Source organism: Podarcis pityusensis, assembly GCF_964106645.2.
Source record: "Podarcis pityusensis genome assembly, chromosome: 12".
Classification (NCBI taxonomy): domain Eukaryota; kingdom Metazoa; phylum Chordata; class Lepidosauria; order Squamata; family Lacertidae; genus Podarcis; species Podarcis pityusensis.
Window position 1 is genome coordinate 1052800 of NC_138037.1, and position 22012 is coordinate 1074811.

Below are 22012 nucleotides of genomic sequence, written 5' to 3' on the forward strand. Positions count from 1 at the left end.
AGAAAGGAGGCCAGCATTAAAGATTATCGATACAAACAGTTAAGAGCAGGTATTAAAAGTGTTCAAAGGGTGATTGAAATCAACAGTTTAAAAGAAAGAAAAAGCACATGTAATTTCTCCATGTCTGCATAGGGGTGCCTAAACAAAAAAGTTTTAAACAGGTGCCAAGAAGAGTGCAGTGAAGGTGCACCTGCCTGATGTCAAGTGGCAGGGAGTTCCGTAGTGCAAGTGCGGCCACCCTAAAAGATTGGAATGAGCATTATGTGGCACCAGCTGCAGCATCAGTTCCACAGACCAAAGCAGTTCATTAGACAAATCAAGGCAAGGCAGTCGCAGAAGTAAACTGGTCCTAAGCTCTTTATGGCTTCAATTAGTTTTAGTCTTTATTTGTTATCTGCCTTTCACCTTGAGGTCCCAGGGTGGGTTACAAACAGTGCTATTTGTCTATAAAAAAAGAGGTTCCAGAACTCACCAAGAATGCCTCCCCCATTCTCTTATCATGGCAAGAGGAGATGCTGGATCTGACAGATGCTGGATCTGAGTTCCGGCAGGTTCTGGCTGAAAAATATCCCTGGTTACAATATCCTAATAGCAGCTCCCTCAACTTGGCCTGGAAGCAAATGGGTGACCTGTGCAGGTCTCTGAGCAGAGGAGTTATGCGCTGACAGGGTCTTGCTCCTGTGAAGACTTCCTTGGTCTGAATCAGCGGGGGCAGCTCTTAAACTGCAGGCTCACCCCCACTCTGTGGGTCAGCCATGGGGCCACCGACCTCTTCAACAGTCAGAACAACAAGGGTTGCTACTACATCCCCATGTCCTAAATTTTGTTATTAAATTTTATTATTTATACCCCACCCTTCTTGCTGGGCTTCCCCAGCCACTCTGGGCGACTCACAGCATATATCAGAACATACTAAAACAACAAACATTAATAACTTCCCTGAACAGGGCTGCCTTCAGATGTCTTCTAAAAGTCAGATAGTTGTTTATTCCTTGCCATCTGATGGGACGGCGTTCAACAGGGCGGGTGCCACCACCAAGAAGGCCCTCTGCCTGGTTCCCTGTCACCTCACTTCTGTCAAGGAGGGAACCGCCAGAAGGCCCTCGGAGCTGGACCTCAGTGTCCAGGCAGAACGATTGGGGTGGAGACACTCCTTCAGGTCTACTGGGCTGAGGTCGTTTAGGGCTTGAAAGGTCAGCACCAACACTTTGAATTGTGCGCGGAAACGTACTAGGAGCCAATGTTGGTCTTTCAGGACCAGAGTTATATGGTCTCGGCAGCCACTCAGTTACCAGTCTAGCTGCCGCATTCTGGATTAGTTGCAGTTTCCGGGTCACCTTCAAAGGGAGCCCCACGTAGAGCGCATTGCAGTAGTCCATGTGGGAGACAACCAGAGCATGCACCACTCTGGCAAGACAGTCTGTGGGCAGGGAGGGTCACATCCTGCATACCAGATGGAGCTGGGAGACAGCCGCCCTGGACACTGTGAATGACCAGGAATGGGGCCTTGAGGTCATTGAAGAGAGCTTGCATGTGGCAGCTGCGGGAAAAGGCAAATTCCATGCTAGGGATCAGTAGGAAAGGAATTGAAAATAAAATGCCAATACCATGAGGTCATTATAGGAATCTATGGCGAAGCCACATTTGGAATAATGTGAATAGTTCTGGTTGCCTCACTTTAGAAAAGATATTGTGGGGTTGGAAAAGTGTTCAGAAAAGGGCAGCCAGAATGACCAAAGGGGCTTGCTTTTCTTTTCTTTTGTGTAGGGAAAAGGCAAACAAGAAATGACATGATAGAAGTTTATAAAATTGTGCCTGGCATGGAGACAGTGGAGAGAGGGAAGTTCCCTCTCCTAACACTCGAACTTGTAAAGCTGAATGTTGGAAGATTCAGGATGGGCAAAAGAAAGTCCTTCGCGCAATGCAGGGTGAAACTGGAACTCACTGCCTCAGGAGCCAGCAATTGCTTTAAAAGAGGATTAAATTCATGGAGGAGCGGAGGGCTGTCGTTGGCTAAGCCAAGGCTTATCCCCAGGATCAGAGACAAGGATGTTCCTGGGAACCAGCTGATGGGAAGGGCAAGGAGGGAAGAGGCTGTGGGGCTCAGGGCCTGCTTTGGGGCACCTAGATAAGGACACAGGAAGAGCCAGGGACCAGGCAGGGGCCCATGTAGTCCAGCATCCTGTTCTCTCAGGGCCCAACTGGGTAGGCTTTAGGGACCCCAGCACAACCTCTCTCGCCTCCTGCAACCGGCTTGCAGACGCATCCTGCCTCCAGCTGTGGCAGGAGGTGACCTTATGTCCTTTTGACCCAGGAAAGTTGGGCCTCTCCCCTTGCTACCCTGAGCCTGGATACCTGTCCCCTCCCCCCCCTCCCCCCCCGCCAGGGGAGAGGACCTGCGCGGGCTCCGATCTGCGTGCTGCCACCTCCTGGAGCGAGCGTTCATCTGTGCCTTTCCCGTCTTTCCTCTTTCCCTCCCTCCAGCGTCCTGGGATGCCATCAGGCGCTCGCATGCCCCACCAGGGGGCTCCAATGGGTCCCCCAGGCCCCCCCTACGTCGGGAGCCCTTCCGTGCGCCCCGGGATGCCCCAGGCCGTGATGGAGCCCACGCGCAAGCGGGCAGCGCCCCAGCAGGCGCAGCAGCAGCAGGCGGCGCAGCAACAAGCGCAGCAGCAGCAGCAGGCGGGGGCCACCACGCAGAACCGGCCCAGGAGGTGAGTGGAGCCCCTTTCTCCTTCCCTGCGGTGCAGGATCCGGCAGCCCTCCGCCCCAGGCGCGCGTGTCTAGACCTGGAACCCGCAGGCTTCAGCTCAGCTCCCTGGAGGACGCAGCCTCCCTCTCCGTGGCAGCGCCTCTCTCCCTCCCGGCGCCCTTTCAGGATCCGACTCGCGTTGCGCAGCTGTCCTCTCGCAGCTCCGCGCAGGGGAGGAGGCCCCCTGGTGGTCGGTAGGGGGGATATGTCCGGCCGGATTCGCGTCTCCGCAGAGCCCTTTCTGCTCAGAGAAGCTGGCGGAGCATCGTCGCCCCCACTGTGGTTTGATCTGTACGCTGCCTTTCCAGAGCTAAATCCACGCTCAAGGCGGCTCACAACAGGGAAGGATTTGCCTGATTGCTAAGTAGGCATAAACAGTAAAGTACACAACCAAACTGAACTGTTTCCGACATAAAGCCCAATAGGATTTAAATTAATATACAAATATTAATATTGATTTACCTGTCAGGATAGGAGTTGGGGGTCTGAGGCTTGGGGTCTGAGGGGGCACCTGCAGCATTTCCTTCTCTCTCTTGGGGGCCACTTGGCCAGCCTTGGGCTACGGAAGGGGGTCTCCTCCTCTTGGCCTCTGTGCCTCTGAAGCTGCAGACGGCCTGCGGCTGAGCAGCCCTGCCCTGAAGGCAGAAGGCCCCTCCCTGAGCAAAGGCCTGGCCACTTGCTTGACCTCCTCCCTGGCAATGGGGGGGGGGGAGTGAGTGAACTGGACCCCACTTGGGAGAGGAGTTGGCCTGAGAGGAAGAGAGAGGGTGAGGCAGCCTGCAGCCCAACACTGGAAGACTCTCCAAGGGTCTCCAAACTTCTTGCAAACTGCCAGGTGTTAAGCAAACACACCTGTACTTATGGAGGGATGGAGTGAGTTTACTTACCTGCCCCTTTTCCACAGCGAGCTGTGCCCAAAGTGGCTCACAGCATGCATCCTGAACCTCTGAAGACAGAGTGTTGGAAATACAAATACGCAAAATGCAGAGCACGGTGGTGAATTCAAAAAATGGCAAAAAGCAGCAATTTGGCAAGCGTGCAATAAAGTCAATATTACAAAAAAAACACCCAACAAGCTAAGTGCATAAACACAAAGGAAAACAAGTGTTAAGCCATTTCTGGTGACACCCTTGTGCAAAATATACAAATATATACAGTTGTGGCAGAGCATTCCTGATGCTCCTCTCGACCTCCGCGATGCCTCACACTAAACCCCGGGTGAAAGTCTCAGCGCTCAAGTCTATTATTATTATTATTATTTATTACAATTCAATATTTATCTAATTGCATATATCTAATTATCCCTGTCCTTTTCCTTGATAGGAACTCCAGGCAGCTTAAAATAAAAATAAAAACAGCTCAAACCTTAGGGAAAATATCATTAATAACAATTAAACACTGGTGGATTTAAAACTATATAATCCATTAAAGACATACAGATAAGTTACAATAGAAAACAGCACAGCACCAGCCCTTTTCATCATCATCATCATCATTATTGTTCATTAAATTTATCATAAAGAATATAATAAAGGAAAAAAGTATTGATAAGTTCATATTTTCTTTTTATAAACTGCATTGGGGTTTTTTCTTTTCAGTCAAGAGGTGAATAAATTTTAGGTAGGGGAAAAGTAAGTCTGTGAAATAAATAATAAAATAGAGCCCTCCCCTTGCATTTTATGGGAGGCAAATGGAGAGAGGGAGGTCTGCATGGGGGGGGGGGTCTCTCGTGTTTTGCATTTTGCGGGTTTCTGCCCAGGCTCTTTGCATGCGCAGATGGACAGCCCTGCAAATCCCACCTTCTTCCTTGAAGGAACTCCCTGACTACTCCTGAGCCACCCCCATGCCACCCTCACCTTCTTGGTCCCAATCCACTGCTCTGGATTTCCAGAGGTCTGGGAGGGGGCTGCTGAGGAGACCATTCCTCAGTACCAGCTGCCCGTGGGGTGGCCCCCAGAGGAGACCTGCGTGGCTCCTCCCTTCCTGCGTTTTGCTGCCAGGACATTTTTATTTAGGGGACGGGGCTGAGGGATGCTTGTACATGGCCACTGCTTTCTGCCAGGGAAGCTCTCGCTGCGATTCCTGCACTTCCAGGGGTTGGACTAGATGATGCTGCCATTCTCTGACTCTACGATGCTGCCAGTTGTGAGGCCTCTGCTGGGTTGGTGCTGGCAGATTCAGGAAGGGACCCCATGGGTCATCTAGTCCAACCTCCAGCAATGCCAGGGTTCAACTGCAACTCGAGGGTGGGGATTGAGGCAAGTGAGCCAAGCCGCATGCTTCAGGGCGCAGCAAAGGCCCTGATTGGGAGAGGTGTGGATGGGGGCCCCTTTGCAGCCCCTCGTGTGGCAGGTCAGCAACTGAGGCACTTGTCAGGCTGTGTCTGTGCCACCCTTGGCAGACAAGCGGTCCTGTGCCCTCTCTTCAGTCAGGGCAACCTGGGGTGGGAAAAGGCCCTGGCTTCCACCACAAGGACCCTCGTGGCCGAGGGGGTGGGCAGGTTCCTCCTGGGAAGCAGAGCCAGCCTCCTGAGACTCAGGGTGGGTGGGGAGCCGAGACCCTCCAGCAGAGGATAATTTAGCAGGTGACCTGGGCTAGTTGCCTTGGTAACGTGTGTCTTCCCTCCCCTTCAACAAACCTGCAGCGCCAAGAGGAGGAAGATGGCTGACAAGATTCTCCCACAGAGGGTGAGTTTCTTTCTTTTCCATTTTGCTTCCTCATCGGACCCTGACGGGCTCTCCTCCCCATCTGAAGGAAGGTCTCCTGGCTCCTTGTTGTGGGTGACATGGAGCCAGCACAGCAAGAACTCCTCCCTTGTGGGGGGTCAGGATGGATGACCCCTGGGGTCCCTTCCAATTGAATGATGCTAGGAGCCCACTGGTTAGGCAGGCCTTTGGCTTCTCCAATGTGAGCAGGTGGGTGTCCGTCTACCTGCCAGGTGGGAGGTCTTTCGCTCACCTGAGCACTGCCCTCCCCGTGTTCTGCGTGTGTCAAGTTAAAGGGAAGCTCAAGCAAGTTCTTCTTCTCTTGCTTCACCTTTCCCCTCCCTCCCGCGAGGATTCATGCGCGTTAAGTGGTGAAAGTGCTTCCTTTCCCCCCTTTGAAAAATATTTATATTTAAGTGAAAGTATTCCAGTGAGTTAAAATAAATAAGAAAAGGGAAAAAGAAAAAGGTTACATTAAAAAAAATAAATTAAAGGCAGAGGAAAACAACAACAACAACAAAACAATCAAGCTTACAGAATTCTATAGTATTTATGTAAATGGATAATCTTATTGTTTCCCTCCAATATTTGTTGCTGTGGTTTCAATAAACACATTCCAAATATCATTAAGTTCGTCCATGCTTCCTCCAGAATCCCTTGACAAAGCCTTGCGGTGTTAATATTTTGCAGGTCACTTAGAGGCTTTTTTTCTTTTGTATTAAGCAACCAAGAAAGCAAATAAACCTATGCATAAATGCCCCCCCCCCTTGCATTGGGGGGGGGCATCTTCCACCTCCTTGCTTCTGGCTCTGCTTCACCCTCTGGCAGTGAAACTCTTCCTCTGCACGAAGGAAGCTGCTTCCTCCTGAGCCTGGCCAGGGCTCCACCTAACCCAGCTCTGACTTGCAGCAGCCCTCCAGGGTCCTTGCCCAGGCCTGTTCCCTGACATTCCCCCCCGAGAGGAGAGGGGTTGAACCAGAGACCTCCTGCAAGCCAAGGGAGTCCCTCTACGACGCTCTGCTCTCTTCCCAGATCCGGGAGCTGGTGCCAGAGTCTCAGGCCTACATGGACCTGCTGGCGTTTGAGCGGAAGCTGGACCAGACCATCATGCGGAAGCGAGTGGACATCCAGGAGGCCCTGAAGAGGCCCATGAAGGTAGGAGCAGATGGGCCTCCCTGATGCTGGAGAAGAGCCCAGCGCAGTCCCCTCTGATGTCGTGGACTGGCTGGACGCAGAGGAATGAGTGGGGGGTGGGTGGGAACCAGCTGGGGAACCCTCCAGGGAAGAAGGCTCAGAGCCCAGGGAGTGGTGGTGGGGCGACAATGAATGGTCAGATGGAGAAGATTGGGAAGAGGAGGAGGCGGAAGCTGAAGAGGCAACAGGGTTTAGTGAGGAGGGAGAATCTGTAGCAGAGAGAAGTTCAGACTCAGAGGCAGAAGCTGAGGCAGGAGAGGAGGCTGGCCAAGAGGCAGAGAGGAGTCTGGCTGGTGAAGAGTGTGAGAACGCTGAGGATAGTAGGAGAGGATATATTGATGAAATATTATCCTTCCTCACTCACACTAGTGAGATAGTAGCAGAGCACATTCCCTTGTTGCTGGTTGATGGATTCATTAGAACCGTTTGAGTTCAGCAATCCAGTCAGGCTTGTCCAGATTGGATTGTTCCTGGTAAATTTCCCCTTTAGTTCCCTCTTAAAAACAAAAATGACACAACAGTCTTCTTTTGAAAGTAATGATAAGGTTTACTTACATTCAGTTCACAGTACGGTCCTGAAGGCAGGCTTTGGCTCGTAGTTACAGTTACAGAAAAAAGTGTGGGTTCATCCTCTGTGAGGGATGAGCCCATGTGCTGCTGGCTGAGAGCCAGAAGACAGCCAAAGGCAAAATGGAGAGAAGGGATCAAGAGAGAGAGATGGCTGCATGACTAACCCTTTTGTAGTGTCTGCCAGGGTCACATCCACCTACCTGGTCACATGCAGGGGGAGGATGCTCCAGACCAGGTGTGACAGGAAGTCCTCCTGGCTGGAGCAACATTCTCCTGTGTGTCTGACTGCTTCAGTGACGTTACATCCCACAAAGAGGCATGAGTGTCTCCTCCTCCTGCTACGACAAACTCTCCTTCCAGTCTGTCTCCTAGAACCAGGAGAGGAGTGAAGAGGGCGAAAGAGAGGTTGGCTTCATGCAACAGTCTCCAGTTGCTTGGGGAAACCCCCAGAGAAGAGGGGTCTTAGACGGCTGTAGGGAGCTGGGGACTTGGCAGCTGCTTCATGGGAGCAAGACTTGCCAGAGCTGAGCTGCTGTGTTCCTGAGGCCTGGCACTCCTCTGCAGATCCTGGCATTGCTAATAAAGAGTTAACTCCAACTTGCTCAGTGTGATTTACTGCTGGCTCGCTCCCGTCATCTGAGCAGGCAGGAAGGGGCGGGGAGGAGGCGCCTGGCCCCACTCCTCCTGAGGTGCCCCATTGAGCAGGAGCCTCCCTCCTTCCTTGCCTCCCCCCAGCTCAGACTCTCCTCCCTCCAACAGCAAAAGCGGAAGCTGCGCCTTTACATCTCCAACACCTTCAACCCGGCCAAGTCGGACGCAGACGACTCAGACGGCAGCATCGCCTCCTGGGAGCTGCGGGTGGAAGGCAAACTGCTGGACGATGTAAGCTCTGGGCAGGTGGACTTACCTGCTTTCACATCACTCTGTGGGGCTGGGGGAGAAGTCGGGCGAGCCACCTGGCCAGGTGGGGCAGCTTTTGGGGAAAGCAGCTGAGGGGCAGAGGATGAGGGAAACCAGGGCTGCAAGAGGCACCTGCTGTGGGCCTCAGTTCCCCTTGGAGAGCCAAGGCAGTTGGCACAGAGGCCTCCTGGTTCACTCCTGGAGTGAAAAAACCCCAATGTGGGGGGGGGGGGAGAAGGGGAGGGGCCAGGGTCCTGGGCCAAGCAAGGCCACGATCCCTTGCAGCAGTGCGTGTGTGGAGCTTGCTTGAAGGATGAGGGAGGCAGGGCCAGAAGAAGGGGGAGGAGGGGGTCCGAGAAAAGGAAAATATCTGGGGAAATGTCCCATGCCAAAGGGGGCAGACATGATATGGGGGGGAAGGAGTCCCCCAATGGCATCTGGTGCTGGCCTCAGAGCTCAGTGGGGCCTGGATGTTGTTCCCAACCCTCTCTGTGGGACTGGGAGCCACCTCTTTCCTCACCCGGGCCTCATCCCTTGCTCTTGCAGGGGGTGGACTGGATGACCCTCAGGGTCCCTCCCAACTCTGCAGTTGTGTGATTCTTGTTGGCCTAGAGTTGAGACCCTTTCGGCTCCTCGTTCCTCGTGCTCTGACATCTCTCCCTCCCGATTCTACAGCTCAGCAAGCAGAAAAGGAAGTTTTCCTCTTTCTTCAAGAGTTTGGTCATCGAACTGGACAAGGACCTGTATGGACCAGACAATCACCTGGTGGAGGTGAGTGGTGCCCTCGGTCCCAAGTAGGAAGCAGGCCCTGCCTGGGCAAGGCAAAGGGAGCACCTCCCCGTCCTTGCATCCCATTGCTGCATCCCATCTCCCAGGTGGTCCCTCCAGTCCCACCAGTGATGCTGCCTGTGGCCATTCAGACAGGGATGGTACCTTCTCAAGCCCTCTTAGTATGCACAGAAGAGCAGCAGGAGAGGCAGCTGGACCAGGCCAAAGGATCCCACCCAGTCCAGTGTCCTGGCCTCCCAGTGGCCGACCAGACGCCCCAAGGGGAAGCTCAGGATTCCCAGCCACTGCCGTTCAGAGTCATGTTTTCCTCTGACTCTGGAGGCATCTCTCATAACTAGGAGCCCTTGGCAGCCTCCTCCTCCATGGATTGGCCCCCCTTAATGCCCTCCAAGTTGGTGGCTGCCATTGTCGCCATCTCTTGTGGGAGTGAGTTCCACAGTTTAACTCTTCGCCGCTTGAAGAAGCCCTTTCCTGAATCTCCCAACATCCATCTTGGTCGTCCAACACCCACAAGTTCCAGTCTCATGGAAGAGGGAGAAAACCTTTCCTCTCTCCTCCGTTTCTCCAGGCTGTGCATAATTCCAGACGTCTCTTCCATGCCACTGCTTCCTTCCATCTCCTCTAAGCTAGGAAGCCCCAAATGTTGCAACTCTTCCTCCTGGGAGAGTTGCCCCCATCCCCTCGCGTATCTCAGTCGCCCTTTTCCAAATCTTTTCCGGCTGTAGGACACCCTTTTTGAGGCGAGGGGACCAGCACTGCATGTGGCCCCACCAGAGATTTGCATAATGGCGTTATGATATTGGCGGTTTATTTCCATCCCTTTCCTAATGACGCCCAGCATGGGATTCACCTTTTTCCACAGCTGCTGCACACTGGGTCGAAATCTCCGTCAAGCTATCCACTAAGAACCAAGGTCTGTTTCCTGGTCAGTCCCTGCCAGTTCAGACCCCAGGACCGTATATGCGTGAAATTGAGATTTTAGTTTTTTGCCCAGACACAGATCACTTTGCCCTTGTTGGCATTGAATTGCATTTGCCCCTTTTCTGCCCATTTGCCCAGTTTAGACACATCGTAAGAACGTCGTGCCCTAAAAAGAGCTTGCAGGATCAGGCCAATGGGGACCTGTCCAGCCTCGCATTCTGTCCTCATAGCAGCCAACCAGACGCCCATTACGGGAAACCCGAGCACAAGAGCAGCCCTCTCCCCTCCAGGGATTCCCAGCAGCTGGGATTCTTGTGGCAGGGAGTTCCACAGTTTTTTGTTGTTGTTTTTTTGCTTGCTTTTATTCAGCATGGTCAAACTGACAGAATCCTCGTGCAGAGATACTTTAACTGGCAAGTCACAACACTATCTTACAGGTGTTCTGGATGACTTTGCAAAAAGTGATGAACTCTTTAATAGACTTCCCTTCATAGCAGATCAGGTAGACGTTCACAAATAATGGAAACCTGGGAGAAATGCAATTGCTAAAGTAAATTTTCATGCGAAATACAACCAATTTAAATTTTTACCAGGGAGTTCCACAGTTTAACTCTGTGCCTTGTGAAAACGTCCTTCCTTTGATCTGTCCTGAATGGTCCAACATTCACCTTCACTGGACGACCACGAGTTCCAGTTACGAGGGAGGGAGGAGAACTTCTCTCTCTGTCCACTTTTCTTCGTGCCACACACACTTTTCTAAACGTCTACCATGTTGCATCCGTCTGGAGGTGTCCACAATGTCTTTTTGCATGGGTGAGCCTTGCTGAGAGCACCATCCTGCCCCCGGCCTTGGCCCTGACCTGCGCTTTGCTTCTCCTTCTCAGTGGCACAGGACCCCCACCACCCAGGAGACGGACGGCTTCCAGGTGAAGAGGCCGGGGGACGTCAGCGTGCGCTGCACCCTCCTGCTCATGCTGGACTACCAGGTCAGTGGCAATGGAGGGGGGCGTTTCTGGGCACATGAGACCAGAGACCAGCACCCCAGGGTCGGCGGTGGGCTTCAGGGAGCGGACCCGGCCGGCTTCGAGGCAACCCCCCAAGCCAGCCTCTCATCTGCCGGTGCTTCCTGGCCCCTCTTTCTCCTGCAGCCCCCCCAGTTCAAGCTGGACCCCCGCCTCGCCCGCCTCTTGGGGATCCACACACAGACGCGCTCGGCCATCATCCAAGCCCTCTGGCAGTACATCAAGACCAACAAGCTGCAGGACTCCCACGACAAGGAGTACATCAACTGTGACAAGTATTTCCAGCAGGTGAGTCCGTTCTCCTCACCTCGCCCCCTCCAGGAGGGGCTAGCAGGGCGGAAGCTGTGAGCCACCCAGCAGCTGCCCTAGAGGGCCTGGGAGGCTCTGGGCGCTGGAAGGAGGGACCTAGACTGAGAAAGAATGAATGGGGGACTGGGTGGGAAAAGAGGTGTCTGCCAACGTTCCTGCATCTCCTGTCCTTCTGGAGTTCAAGGGAGAGTGGGGAGGCCCTTCCAGACCATCTTGGGTTATCCCCAGGGGCCACGAATGGGGCTGGGCAATGTCTGGTTTTCAACTCCATGATATATCACCAGCTAAACACTGCAGTATGTGGAACGCGGGTGGTGCTGTGGTCTAAACCACAGAGCCTAGGACTTGTCGATCAGAAGGTCGGCAGTTCAAATCCCCGAGACGGGGTGAGCTCCCGTTGCTCGGTCCCTGCTCCTGCCCACCTAGCAGTTCGAAAGCACGTCAAAGTGCAACTAGATAACTAGGTACCGCTCCGGCGGGAAGGTAAACGGCGTTTCCGTGCGCTGCTCTGGTTCGCCAGAAGCGGCTTAGTCCTGCTGGCCACATGACCCGGAACCTGTACGCCGGCTCCCTCGGCCAGTAAAGCGAGATGAGCGCCACAACCCCAGAGTCGGCCATGACTGGACCTAATGGTCAGGGGTCCCTTTACCTTTACCTAAACAACTGCAGTATACATTTTTTCAACTGTCTATTTGCCATACACAACTAAAGCTGTATTCGACGGACGAAAGGATATATGATTTTTGACATGACTGAGAATCGTAGAGCCAGGGATGGAGAACTTTAAAGCGTTAAGATTGGGATGTGGAAAATATGAAAACCATGAGCGGAGGCGGAACTGAATATTTTGAGATATGCTTCAGAGGTCCAGACTATGGGGAGCCTAGAAAAATTAATAATTAAAATTTGGACTACAATTTGCTCTTTCTATTTTATTTTAGTTTTTTGTTTTTAATTAGATTATGATGTGGACATGTCGATTGGCTGTCTTTATTGGGAGGGGGGGGGAAATGATTAAAAAACTACACTGCAGTATACAGTGGTACCTTGGTTCCCCAACGGCTTAGCTGATGAACGAATCGGCTCCTGAAAGCTGCAAGCCCAGAAGTGTGTGTTCCGGTTTGCAAACATTTTCCAGAAGCCAAATGTCCGTTTCGGCTGTCGAGATTGTTTCCGGGGCCAGTCAGCTAATCAGAAGCCGCGCCTTGGTTTGCAAACGTTTTGGAAGTCAAATGGACTTCCAGAACGGATTGAGTTCGAGAACCAAGGTGCCACTGTACTGATATATCACGATGTCTGAAATAAGGATGGAGCTATGGCTTCACGGTTTTTCCCACATTGTGCTTTTTGCATAACACATCGTGATTTGCAATATAAAGCCAGTTGAAAACTGTGAAACCGATGTCACAATATGGACTTCAAGCTGCTTTGGGACGCTATCTCACCCGGCCCCAGCCAGGGAGTGCTAGGCCCTTCCTTGGAGCACGTGAATTGTAGAATGGTAGATTTGGCAGGGACCCCCAAGGGTCCTCTAGCCCACCCCCTGCAATGCAGGAATCTCAGCTGAAGCACCCATGACAGATGGCCAGCCAACCTCTGCTTAAAAGCTTCCAATGAAGGAGAACCCACCTCCTTCCGAGGGTGTCTGCCCCATGGTCAAACAGCTCTTGGGGGGGGTGAGAGGGGGGCATTGGACATGAATTGAAGCCCCTTCCCAGGCCTCCAACCTTGGCTGGGCTGCATGGGGCCACCATCTCCCATTGCCGGAAGCAGGCCTTCCGACTAGGGTGGCCCTGTTCTGTTCTCTGCTCCTTTCTCTTCTGAGCTAATAATAATAATAATAATAATAATAATAATAATAATAATAATTTATTATTTATACCCTGCCCATCTGGCTGGGCTTTCCCAGCCACTCTGGGTGGCTTCCAACAAAATATTAAAATACAGTAATGCATCAAACATTAAAAGCTTCCCTAAAGAGGGCTGCCTTCAGATGTCTTCTTAAAGTCTAGTAGTTGTTCTTCTCTTTGACATCTGGTGGGAAGGCGTTCCACAGGGCGGGTGCCACCACCGAGAAGGCCCTCTGCCTGGTTCCCTGTAGCCTTGCTTCTCACAGGGAGGGAACCGCCAGAAGGCCCTCAGAGCTGGACCTCAGTGTCCGGGCAGAACTATGGGGGTGGAGACGCTCCTTCAGGTATACTGGACCGAGGCCGTTTAGGGCTTTCAAGGTCAGCACCAACACTTTGAATTGTGCTTGGAAACGTACTGGGAGCCAATGAAGGGCTCCCTTGCAGGAGAAGCTCCTTTACCTTGGATTGGGGGTGGGTGGGGGGCACTGCAGCTTCTGGTGGGGGGGACTAGGGTTTGCTTTGAGGGCCACCCACCTCCTGACACCCAGCCACTCCCCCCCCCCTTTATGGTTTCAGATCTTTGACTGCCCGCGGCTAAAGTTTTCCGAAATCCCGCAGAGGCTGACGAACTTGTTGCTGCCGCCGGATCCTATTGTCATCAACCACATCATCAGGTCAGGCGGCCCCACCTTGTCCTCCAGCGGGGAGAAGCGTAAACTTGGAAGGGGTCCCAAGGGTCATTTATCCAACCCCCTGCAATCCTGGTGGGACGGCAGTTGGTGACTTGTGGCCTGGACTTCTGGGATGCTTGGGTGGGGTGGGGGTGAAGCCCTGCCTCCCCTCCTCCTGGGGTGCAGTAACTCCTTCAGGGGCCGTGGGCAGGACTCAGATTCCATGGTGCGCCTTGTGGGCCTTCTCAGCGTGCGCAACGTGGAGGAAGGGTCCCAAATCTGCAAGGAGGAGATGTGAGGCTCATGGAGTGCCAGCCCAAAAAGAGGTCTATATCAGTTCAGCAAGCAGGGGGATGAGCATGTGGGGTCCAGGGAGAGGGCTCCGAGGGCCAGATGAAGGCCATCTTCCCGTGACCATCCTCGCCAGAGTCTCTTTTTGTGCTCACTGAGATGTGGCGGCAGTGTTGTGACCCCAAAGCCACAAGGAGCTGCATGCAGAAGGCCTCTGGGGCTGGGGGGGCTGGGAGGGGCCCCAAACCTCTGCCAGTGAAGGTAGACTATTCTGCACCAGTCAGAAAAGTGGGTGGTAGTAATAATAATAATAATAATAATTTATTACTTACAGCCCACCCATCTGGCCAGGCCTCCCCAGTCACTCTGGGGAGCTCCCAACAGAATATTAAAAACACAATAAAGCACCAAACATTAAAAACCTCCCTAAACAGGGCTGCCTTCAGATGTCAGAGAGCTGTTTATTTCCTTGACATCTGACGGGAGGGCATTCCACAGGGCGGGTGCCACCACCGAGAAGGCCCTCCACCTGGTATCCTGTGATTTTGCTTCTTGCATTGAGGGAACTGCCAGAAGGCCCTCGGAGCTGGACCTCAGTGTCCGGGCTGAACGATTAGGGTGGAGAAGCTCCTTCAGGTCTACTGGACTGAGGCCGTTTAGGGCTTTAAAGTTCAGCACCAACACTTTGAATTGTGCCCGGAAACGTACTGGGAGCCAATGTAGGTCTTTCAAGACCGGTGTTATGTGGTCTTGGCGGCTGCTCCCAGTCACCAGTCTAGCTGCCGCATTCTGGATTAGTTGTAGTTTCCAGGTCACCTTCAAAGGCAGCCCCACAGAGAGTGCATTGCAGTAGTCCAAGCGGGAGATAACCAGAGCATGCACCAGTCTGGTGAGACAGTCTGCGGGCAGAGAGGGTCTCATCCTGCGTACCAGGCTACTAGGTGATTCCTTCTGGGAGCATCGCCTCACCTTGTCCAGAGGCCTGACCCCCCCGGCTCCCCTCCTAGTGTGGACCCCAATGACCAGAAGAAGACCGCCTGCTACGACATTGACGTGGAAGTGGAGGACCCCTTGAAGGGGCAGATGAGCAGCTTCCTCCTCTCAACAGCAAACCAGCAGGAGATCACAGCCCTGGACAACAAGGTGCTTAGGGGGCGGGGCGGGGTGTGTGTGGGGGGAGAAGAGGCAGACTGGGGGCCTGGGGTGCTGGGGCAAGTGGTAGCGGAACTTAAGTTAAGAGGCTCAGGGGCTTTCCGTTTGGAGGAACTATGGCCAGCTACAGCTGAGGGGATCAGTACCACTGGGGGCATTGTAGAACTGTAGGTGTGGAAGGGACCCAAGGGTCATCTAGTCTGACCCCCTTCCATCGCAGATACATCACAGGATGGCTTTACAGGCGTGTGTCTGCAGTCTGGTGTGAAGACTGAAGGGCTCCCTTTGGGGACCAGGTGCAAATCCCACGAGGAGAAACGAGCCTCTAATTTTCCTTCCCTGCTCAGATTCACGAGACAATCGAGTCCATCAACCAGCTGAAGATACAGAGAGATTTTATGCTCAGCTTCTCCAAAGACCCCAAAGGGTACATCCAAGATCTCCTCCGATCCCAGAGCAGGGATCTCAAGGTGGGTCTGTTGGGGGGGTCCTAAGTGCACAAAGGGGCAGGTGGGGCTCCTGCAATGGCGTCTTATTGGGAGGGTGAGAAGACAGTGTCTGTGGCTGTTTTTACATGTTAAAATACCTCGAAGGATCCCACAGGGGCCTTGCTCCCAGTGGCTGTTCAGAAGGATGGATTGGAACCTATGGCTCACTAGCCAGCGAAATGGCAGCATAGTGCGGAGTCTAAAAGGTTTGGCAGCAGAGTGTAGCCATGGTGGCCAGGAGCCATCAATAGCTGCCTCCTCTTCCAGCCCTCTTTAAAAGCCATTCAAATTTGTGGACACCACTGCATCCAGTGGGAGGGAGTTCCACAGTCTGCACTGCATGAAGAAGTACTTCTTTTCCCCTGCCCTGAACCTCCCAACAATCGGCTTTGTTGGATGTCCGCAAGTTCCAGCGTTAGGAGAGAGGGAGGAAAACTCAAGCATCGCCCTTGAGCCAGTGCCACCAACTGGACTCACACACTTCAGCCCCGACTGGGCCAGGCGAGCTGGGTAGCACTTCCAGAGACCACCTTCTGCACAGGAACAGGTCAAAGTGCTGTGGACTCACAGCTCAGAGTTGTGAGCACCGGATTCACTTCCACAAGAAGACAGTCGTCGCACAGCAGAGTACAGCAGAGCATAAACGACTCGGAGAGCAGCTCTGTAGAATATCTTCTTTATTCTATCTACAACTATAATACAAAACTATGTACAGAGCTAAATGAGGTCTAAACGAAAAATGCTGCACTGCACTGAGTGTCTGCAGCTGCTCTTAGCAGCAACCTTATCTATACACACGATCTCTCTCTAACACTCAGTCTCTCTCTCTCTTTGATGTGAGGCTGGAGCGAAATAAGTAGAGAGCAGAAACTGCCCCCTCCTCTCTTGAGAGTCAGCAGAGAACATCAGCAGATTCTTGGATATGGGAGGGGTGAAATCTCCTCAGTTTTCTCCATGCCACGCACAATCTCATCCGCGCCTATCATGTTGGTCCTAGTCAGGCAATGGCAGTGCCTTTGTTGGGACCAACCCAAATGCCCCGTGATGGACTTCTCCAACTCACTCTGTGAGGGGCTTCCAGTACATGCTGTCTGCAAACTGCCCTTGGTGCAGAACGCGGCAGAATGCCTAGAACTGATGGGGCTACTCTGATGCCACGTTGTCCCCTCTGCATGGTAGGTGATGACCGACGTGGTGGGGAATCCCGAGGAGGAGCGGAGGGCAGAGTTTTACCACGAGCCGTGGTCCCAGGAGGCCGTGAGCAGGTACTTCTACTGCAAGGTAAGAGAATAGAATAGAATTTATTATTTATACCCTGCCCACCTGGTGGGGTTTCCCCAGCCACTCTGGGCGGCTTCCAACAGAGTATTAAAAGACAATGGTCTGTTAAACTTTAAAAGCTTCCCTAAAGAGGGCTGCCTTCAGATGTCTTCTAAAAGTCTAGTAGTTGTTCTTCTCTTTGACTTCTGGTGGGAGGGCGTTACACAGGGCGGGCGCCACTACCGAGAAGGCCCTCTGCCTGGGTCCCTGTAACTTGGCTTCTCGCAGTGAGGGAACCACCAGAAGGCTCTCGGAGCTGGACCTCAGTGTCCGGGCAGAATGGTGGTGGTGGAGACGCTCCTTCAGGTATACTGGACCGAGGCCGTTTAGGGCTTTAAAGGTCAGCACCAACACTTTGAATTGTGTTCGGAAATGTACTGGGAGCCAGTGTAAGTCTTTCAAGACCAGTGTTATGTGGTCTCAGCGGCCACTGGTCTAGCTGCCACATTCTGGATTAGTTGTAGTTTCCAGGTCACCTTCAAAAGTAGCCCCACACTTTGCAGTAGTCCAAGCGGGAGATAACCAGAGCATGTACCACTCTAGCGAGACAGTCCATGGGCAAGGAGGGTCTCATCCTGCATACCAGGTGGAGCTGATAAACAGCCGCCCTGGACACAGAATCGACCTGCGCCTCCATGGACAGCTGTAATTAATTAATTTTTATAATGAAATGTTTTTAGAATGTTGGATTATTTGATTGTTTGATTATTTGATTGTTGTTAGCCACCCTGAGCCCGGCTGGGGAGGGTGGGATATAAACAAAATTTATTATTATTATTATTATTATTATTATTATTATTATTATTATTGAGTCCAGAATGACTCCCAGGCTGCGCAGCTGGTCCTTCAGGGGCACAGTTACCCCATTCAGGGCCAGGGAGTCCTCCACACCCGCCCGCCTCCTGTCCCCCCAAAACAGTACAAAAACAGGGGACAAAGTTGGAGACAGGCTGAGCTGGGCTGGGAGGGCGAAGCCCCTTCCATCGCCCCCCAACTCTCTCCTTTTGCCCTTTCAGATCCAGCAGCGTCGCCAGGAGTTGGAGCAGTCTCTGGGGGTGCGTAATACCTAAGTGGGGGTTTCCGGCCTGGCTGGCCGGCCCCTGAGCCAGCGGACTGACCTGTGTCCCCCCATCGCCCCCCATCCCACAGAGGGTGGGCTTTCTTCACGACTGGCCAAGGGGGCAGGTCTGACTTGCACCACCACCAGCGCCACCAGTCTCTGGCCACCTTTTGAGTGTGTTTTGCCCCACCGTCCTCCTCCTCTTCCTCCTCCTGCGGCTGCTGAGACCCTCCCAGGCCGGAAGGTGGCGAGGTCTCCCCTCACATCGCTCACGCCGATCATCGGGTGCTGGACAATGAAGGACACCCCCTCCCCAAGCACACAGGGCCCCTCCTGGACTAAGACTTGGAAGGGGAGGAGGAGCCCAGTGGGTTGGTCAGATGCTCCTAAATCTCTCTCTGTGTGTCTCCCCCCTCCCTCCCTCCAGGGGTGCCAACTTGAACAAAATATTGGCCAACTAAGCCCCACCTCACATAATTGATCACAAGTCATGGCACATGCACACTATTTGAAGAGCAATGCCCATTAACCTTGGGGGGCCGTGGCCCCCTCAAATTTTTTATTGGGGCCCCAAAGGGACCTTGGCCCCTAGGAGTCGGCTCCAATGCCTGCCTGCCTCCTTCCTTCCTTCCTTCCTTCCTTCCTTCCTTCCTTCCTTCCTTCTTTCTTTCTTTCTTTCCTTCCTTCTTTCCTTCCTTCCTTCCTTCCTTCCTTCCGTTCGTTCTTTCTCTCTCTCTCTCTCATGGTGCCCTTCAGGTGTTCTGCCTTCATGCCCCTTTGCAAGGCCATTTATGGCCACATGAGCAGCAAATTCCCCCCCCCTTCACTGGACAGATGGAGGCTGCAGAGAGACCTGGGTCTGGGGGCTGCGGTGCTCACCTGGTTTGCTATGGAGTGGAGCTCCTTGCAAATCTACCTGTCTCCAGGCTGCCAGCTGTGTCGCCCATGTTCCCTCCCTGCCCTCTTCCTCTGCCAAGGCCAAAGAGGCCACAGACCCCCCTCTGTCGACAAGCCCTGTCCCACCGCCCTGACTTTCCTATCTATCTCTGCAGGAGTGTGGGTTGTGGTGGGCACTGCCAGTTCCCAACAGAGGCCCCCCCCCCCCCCCGTTGAGATGGAGATGGAGACCTGCCCCCTGGCCAGCCCCACAGGCTGTCTGCGTTCTTGTCTGCCCTCTGGCAGGCTGAGACCCAAGGCAGTCGCTGAAGAGGGTCTTGCTCTCCGCCTCTTCCTGCTGTCCGTGGGACCCCTTAGAGGGTGTGAGGAGGAGCCCTGCGGTGGCAAAAGGCTCATGAGAACAGGATGCTGGGCTGTAGCCCAATGGCCTGATCCTGCAGCCTCTCCTTATGTTCTCATGCTCCTCGCTAGCCAGGCCTCTGGTGGATTTAAGCAAAGCCAAAAGGGACACAGAGAGAGAGAGAGAGACTTAGCCAAAGGTGGTGGACTCTCCTCCCTCAGAGGTCTTTAAACAGAGGTCGGACGGCCATCTGTCAGGAATCCATTAGCTCCGATTCCTGCCGTGCGGGGGGTGGACTAGATGCCTGCTTGGGGTCCCTTCCAACCCTGTGATTCAGTGCTAAGAGGCCAGCTGCCAAATCCCGGTTCCGCTTTGCTCTGCCCCTCTGCACTGCACTTGCAAACTTCTGGTGCCAAACTTCTGGGGGACTTTGGCAGGGGGCTGCCAGGGCCACCCCCCACCCCCCGGACCATGCAAGGATTATTCTCCTGCCAGCACAACAGCAGTGGCAGCCCTGCTCACCACCCTCCTTCCATCCTGACTGCCTGCCCTGGGTAAGGTCTCACCACTGGGTGGCAATGCCACTTTCAGACGGAAACCACGCCTGGCTCTTGTCTGCAGCAGCTGCCCCTCTGTATTGGCGTCCCCCAAATGCAATGACTCAGCCTGTAGATTTCATCGCTCTGTGGGCTTCTCAAGTTTCCAGCCTGTCTAGGCTGGGGCATTTTATTTTGGGCTTGAGCCCCTGCCCATCCGCTCCTGGGGGTCTGCCAAGGTAGGCGTGTTATGGCTGGCGAGGGGCCCTTCTGAGCTCCCCCTGGGAGTCCCAGCTGGTGCCAGTCCTGGCTTGGTTCTGATCCTGCCCTTTTGCCAGGATGTGCCTGCTCCAAGCAAACCTGCTGGGACCGACCCTCACCCACCATGTGCTGAGCCCAGCGTCCAAATGCCCCCGGCCCCTCAGTCTGGCCACCATGGGCTCTCCTTCCTTGGGGGTCTTTAAACAGACGGGGGGCGGCAGTCTGTCGAAGATGCTTTGGTTGTGGTGCCTGCATCGCGTGGGGATGAGCTAGATGACTTTTGGGGTCCCTACAAGGAGCACGCAGTGATTCCCAGGCTGAGGGGGGAGCAGGGGCTCGTTCTCTGCAGAAGAGACAAAAGGGGTGCTGTCCTGTGGAGTGGGGGGCGCAAAGGCAGAGGTGCCTGAGGGCTGCATGCCTGCCCCCCCCCTTGCTTTTTCGTGCCAGCCCCACTTCAGAGGGGGCAGCCAGATGACAAGGCAGCTGCTGTTTCTGGGGTGCAGGTTTGTGCTTTTTCCTATTTTCACCACGGCTCTGTTGTTCTCCCCTTCCAGCGTCTTGTTTTCACACGTCCTCCTTTGGGTCACCCACAAACCCTCCCTTGCAGCCAGGTCCACCTGGTCACCCATCTTTGGGGGTGGGGGGGTGGAGAGTGCCACCCAAACTCCCCCCTCCCTCCTCTCCCCTCCTCCTCCTCCTCCTCTTCCTCCATGGCTGCCGTGTCTTTGTCGTTCGGTGCTGAGTGACTCGTAGAGAAGCTTTTAAATAATAAAGATTTTGTTCCTTTGTATCCACTGCGCATGATTTGTGGGTTTGAGCACCAGCATCTCAGAGAGAGAACTGCAGCCTTTGCAAGAACCATTTTGGTTCATCAAGTCGGATGGAAATGGAATGGAGGCAAGTGCAAAATTCTCTGCTTAGGCGACAAGAGGGAACAAAATGGGCAGAGGTATCCTGCATTGCAGGGGGTTGGACTGGATGACCTTTGGGGACCCTTGGGGTGCGAGGATTCTGTGAGGTACGATGGAGTGATGCCAATGCTTTATTTATCTTTTAAGACGCTTTCCCTTCTGCCAAGACTGCTAGGCGTCTATCCCCCTCCCACCCCACCTCTGTGCCGTGATCTATTGTGGGCCATCAACTGACCCTCCATGCTCAGCCATGCGTCGCGCTCAGTCCTGTGGCTCAATAATGCTTCTGTCACATGAGGCATGGCCAGTGTCCTCTGCGGAGCTTCTGGCTGAATCACCTTCCCGGGTCTGAGGCCAGAGGATATTAAAAACCCCACTCTTTGTTCTAGCCATGCGGCCTGACCCTGCTCAAATGCTCAGCGGTGCTCAGGTCTTTAGGACAGCAAATGGCTTTGCACTGAGGGTGGGGAAGAAGAACCCCCCTCCTCTTCAGAGCAAAGACCTGTCAGGCTGGGAGCACCAATGCTGCCCACAAGAATTGGTCTGAGGCCGAAAGAGGGAGCGTCCCCCCCCCCAATGTCCCCTGGCCTCAAGGGTGGGGTGTCTGGGGTTCAGAGGTCTCACCTGCCCGGCTTGCCATGTAAGCCTTTAATCACCTTTGGCTTCTCTCACCTGTCAGCAGTGGCGTAGCGTGGGTTGTCAGCACCCGGGGCAAGGCAAGTAATTTGCGCCCCCAACCCCTAACCTGCTGCCGCTGCCAGCTTCTTCTTGCTGCTGCCTGGGCTGGTCTGGTGTGGTTCTGTCCCGCGCTCAGCGCTGCGCTGGGCGGCCGCTGCACTGTCCCTCCCCCAGATAGTCCCTCGCTCTCTCTCCGCACCGCACGCCTGGCACCCACCCCCTCCACAGTGGGCGGCGACCCAGCGGCTCGGATCGGATTCGCACAGCCAGCACTGCAGTGAGAGAGAGTGAGTGAGCCAGGTAGGGGCAGAGAGCTGCGAGTGCGAGCGCGCCCCCCCAGATGTTGCGCCCGGTGCGGCCGGCCCCCCCTGCACCCCCCACGCTACGCCACTGCC

At 54.0% G+C, this 22012-nt stretch overlaps 1 protein-coding gene across 5 annotated transcripts in view; it reads left to right on the forward strand.

The window, feature by feature from the left end:
• SMARCD3 (SWI/SNF related BAF chromatin remodeling complex subunit D3) overlaps window positions 1-20818 on the forward strand; it is a 37124-nt gene extending 16306 nt beyond the window's left edge. For 3 of the 5 annotated variants that reach the window (XM_080975505.1, XM_080975508.1, XM_080975507.1), the window contains exons 2-14: window positions 2485-2714; window positions 5397-5439; window positions 6490-6612; window positions 7981-8103; window positions 8797-8892; window positions 9773-9823; window positions 10716-10817; window positions 10980-11141; window positions 13589-13686; window positions 14982-15117; window positions 15474-15596; window positions 16794-16895; window positions 17951-20818. In XM_080975505.1, the coding sequence (XP_080831631.1) occupies window positions 2485-2714; window positions 5397-5439; window positions 6490-6612; window positions 7981-8103; window positions 8797-8892; window positions 9773-9823; window positions 10716-10817; window positions 10980-11141; window positions 13589-13686; window positions 14982-15117; window positions 15474-15596; window positions 16794-16895; window positions 17951-18004 (1443 nt within the window). In that variant the 3' untranslated portion in view covers window positions 18005-20818. The remainder of the gene's footprint in view (window positions 1-2484; window positions 2715-5396; window positions 5440-6489; window positions 6613-7980; window positions 8104-8796; window positions 8893-9772; window positions 9824-10715; window positions 10818-10979; window positions 11142-13588; window positions 13687-14981; window positions 15118-15473; window positions 15597-16793; window positions 16896-17950) is intronic. The other 2 variants (XM_080975506.1, XM_080975509.1) reach the window with 1 other exon arrangement.
• The last annotated feature ends 1194 nt before the right edge of the window (window positions 20819-22012 follow it).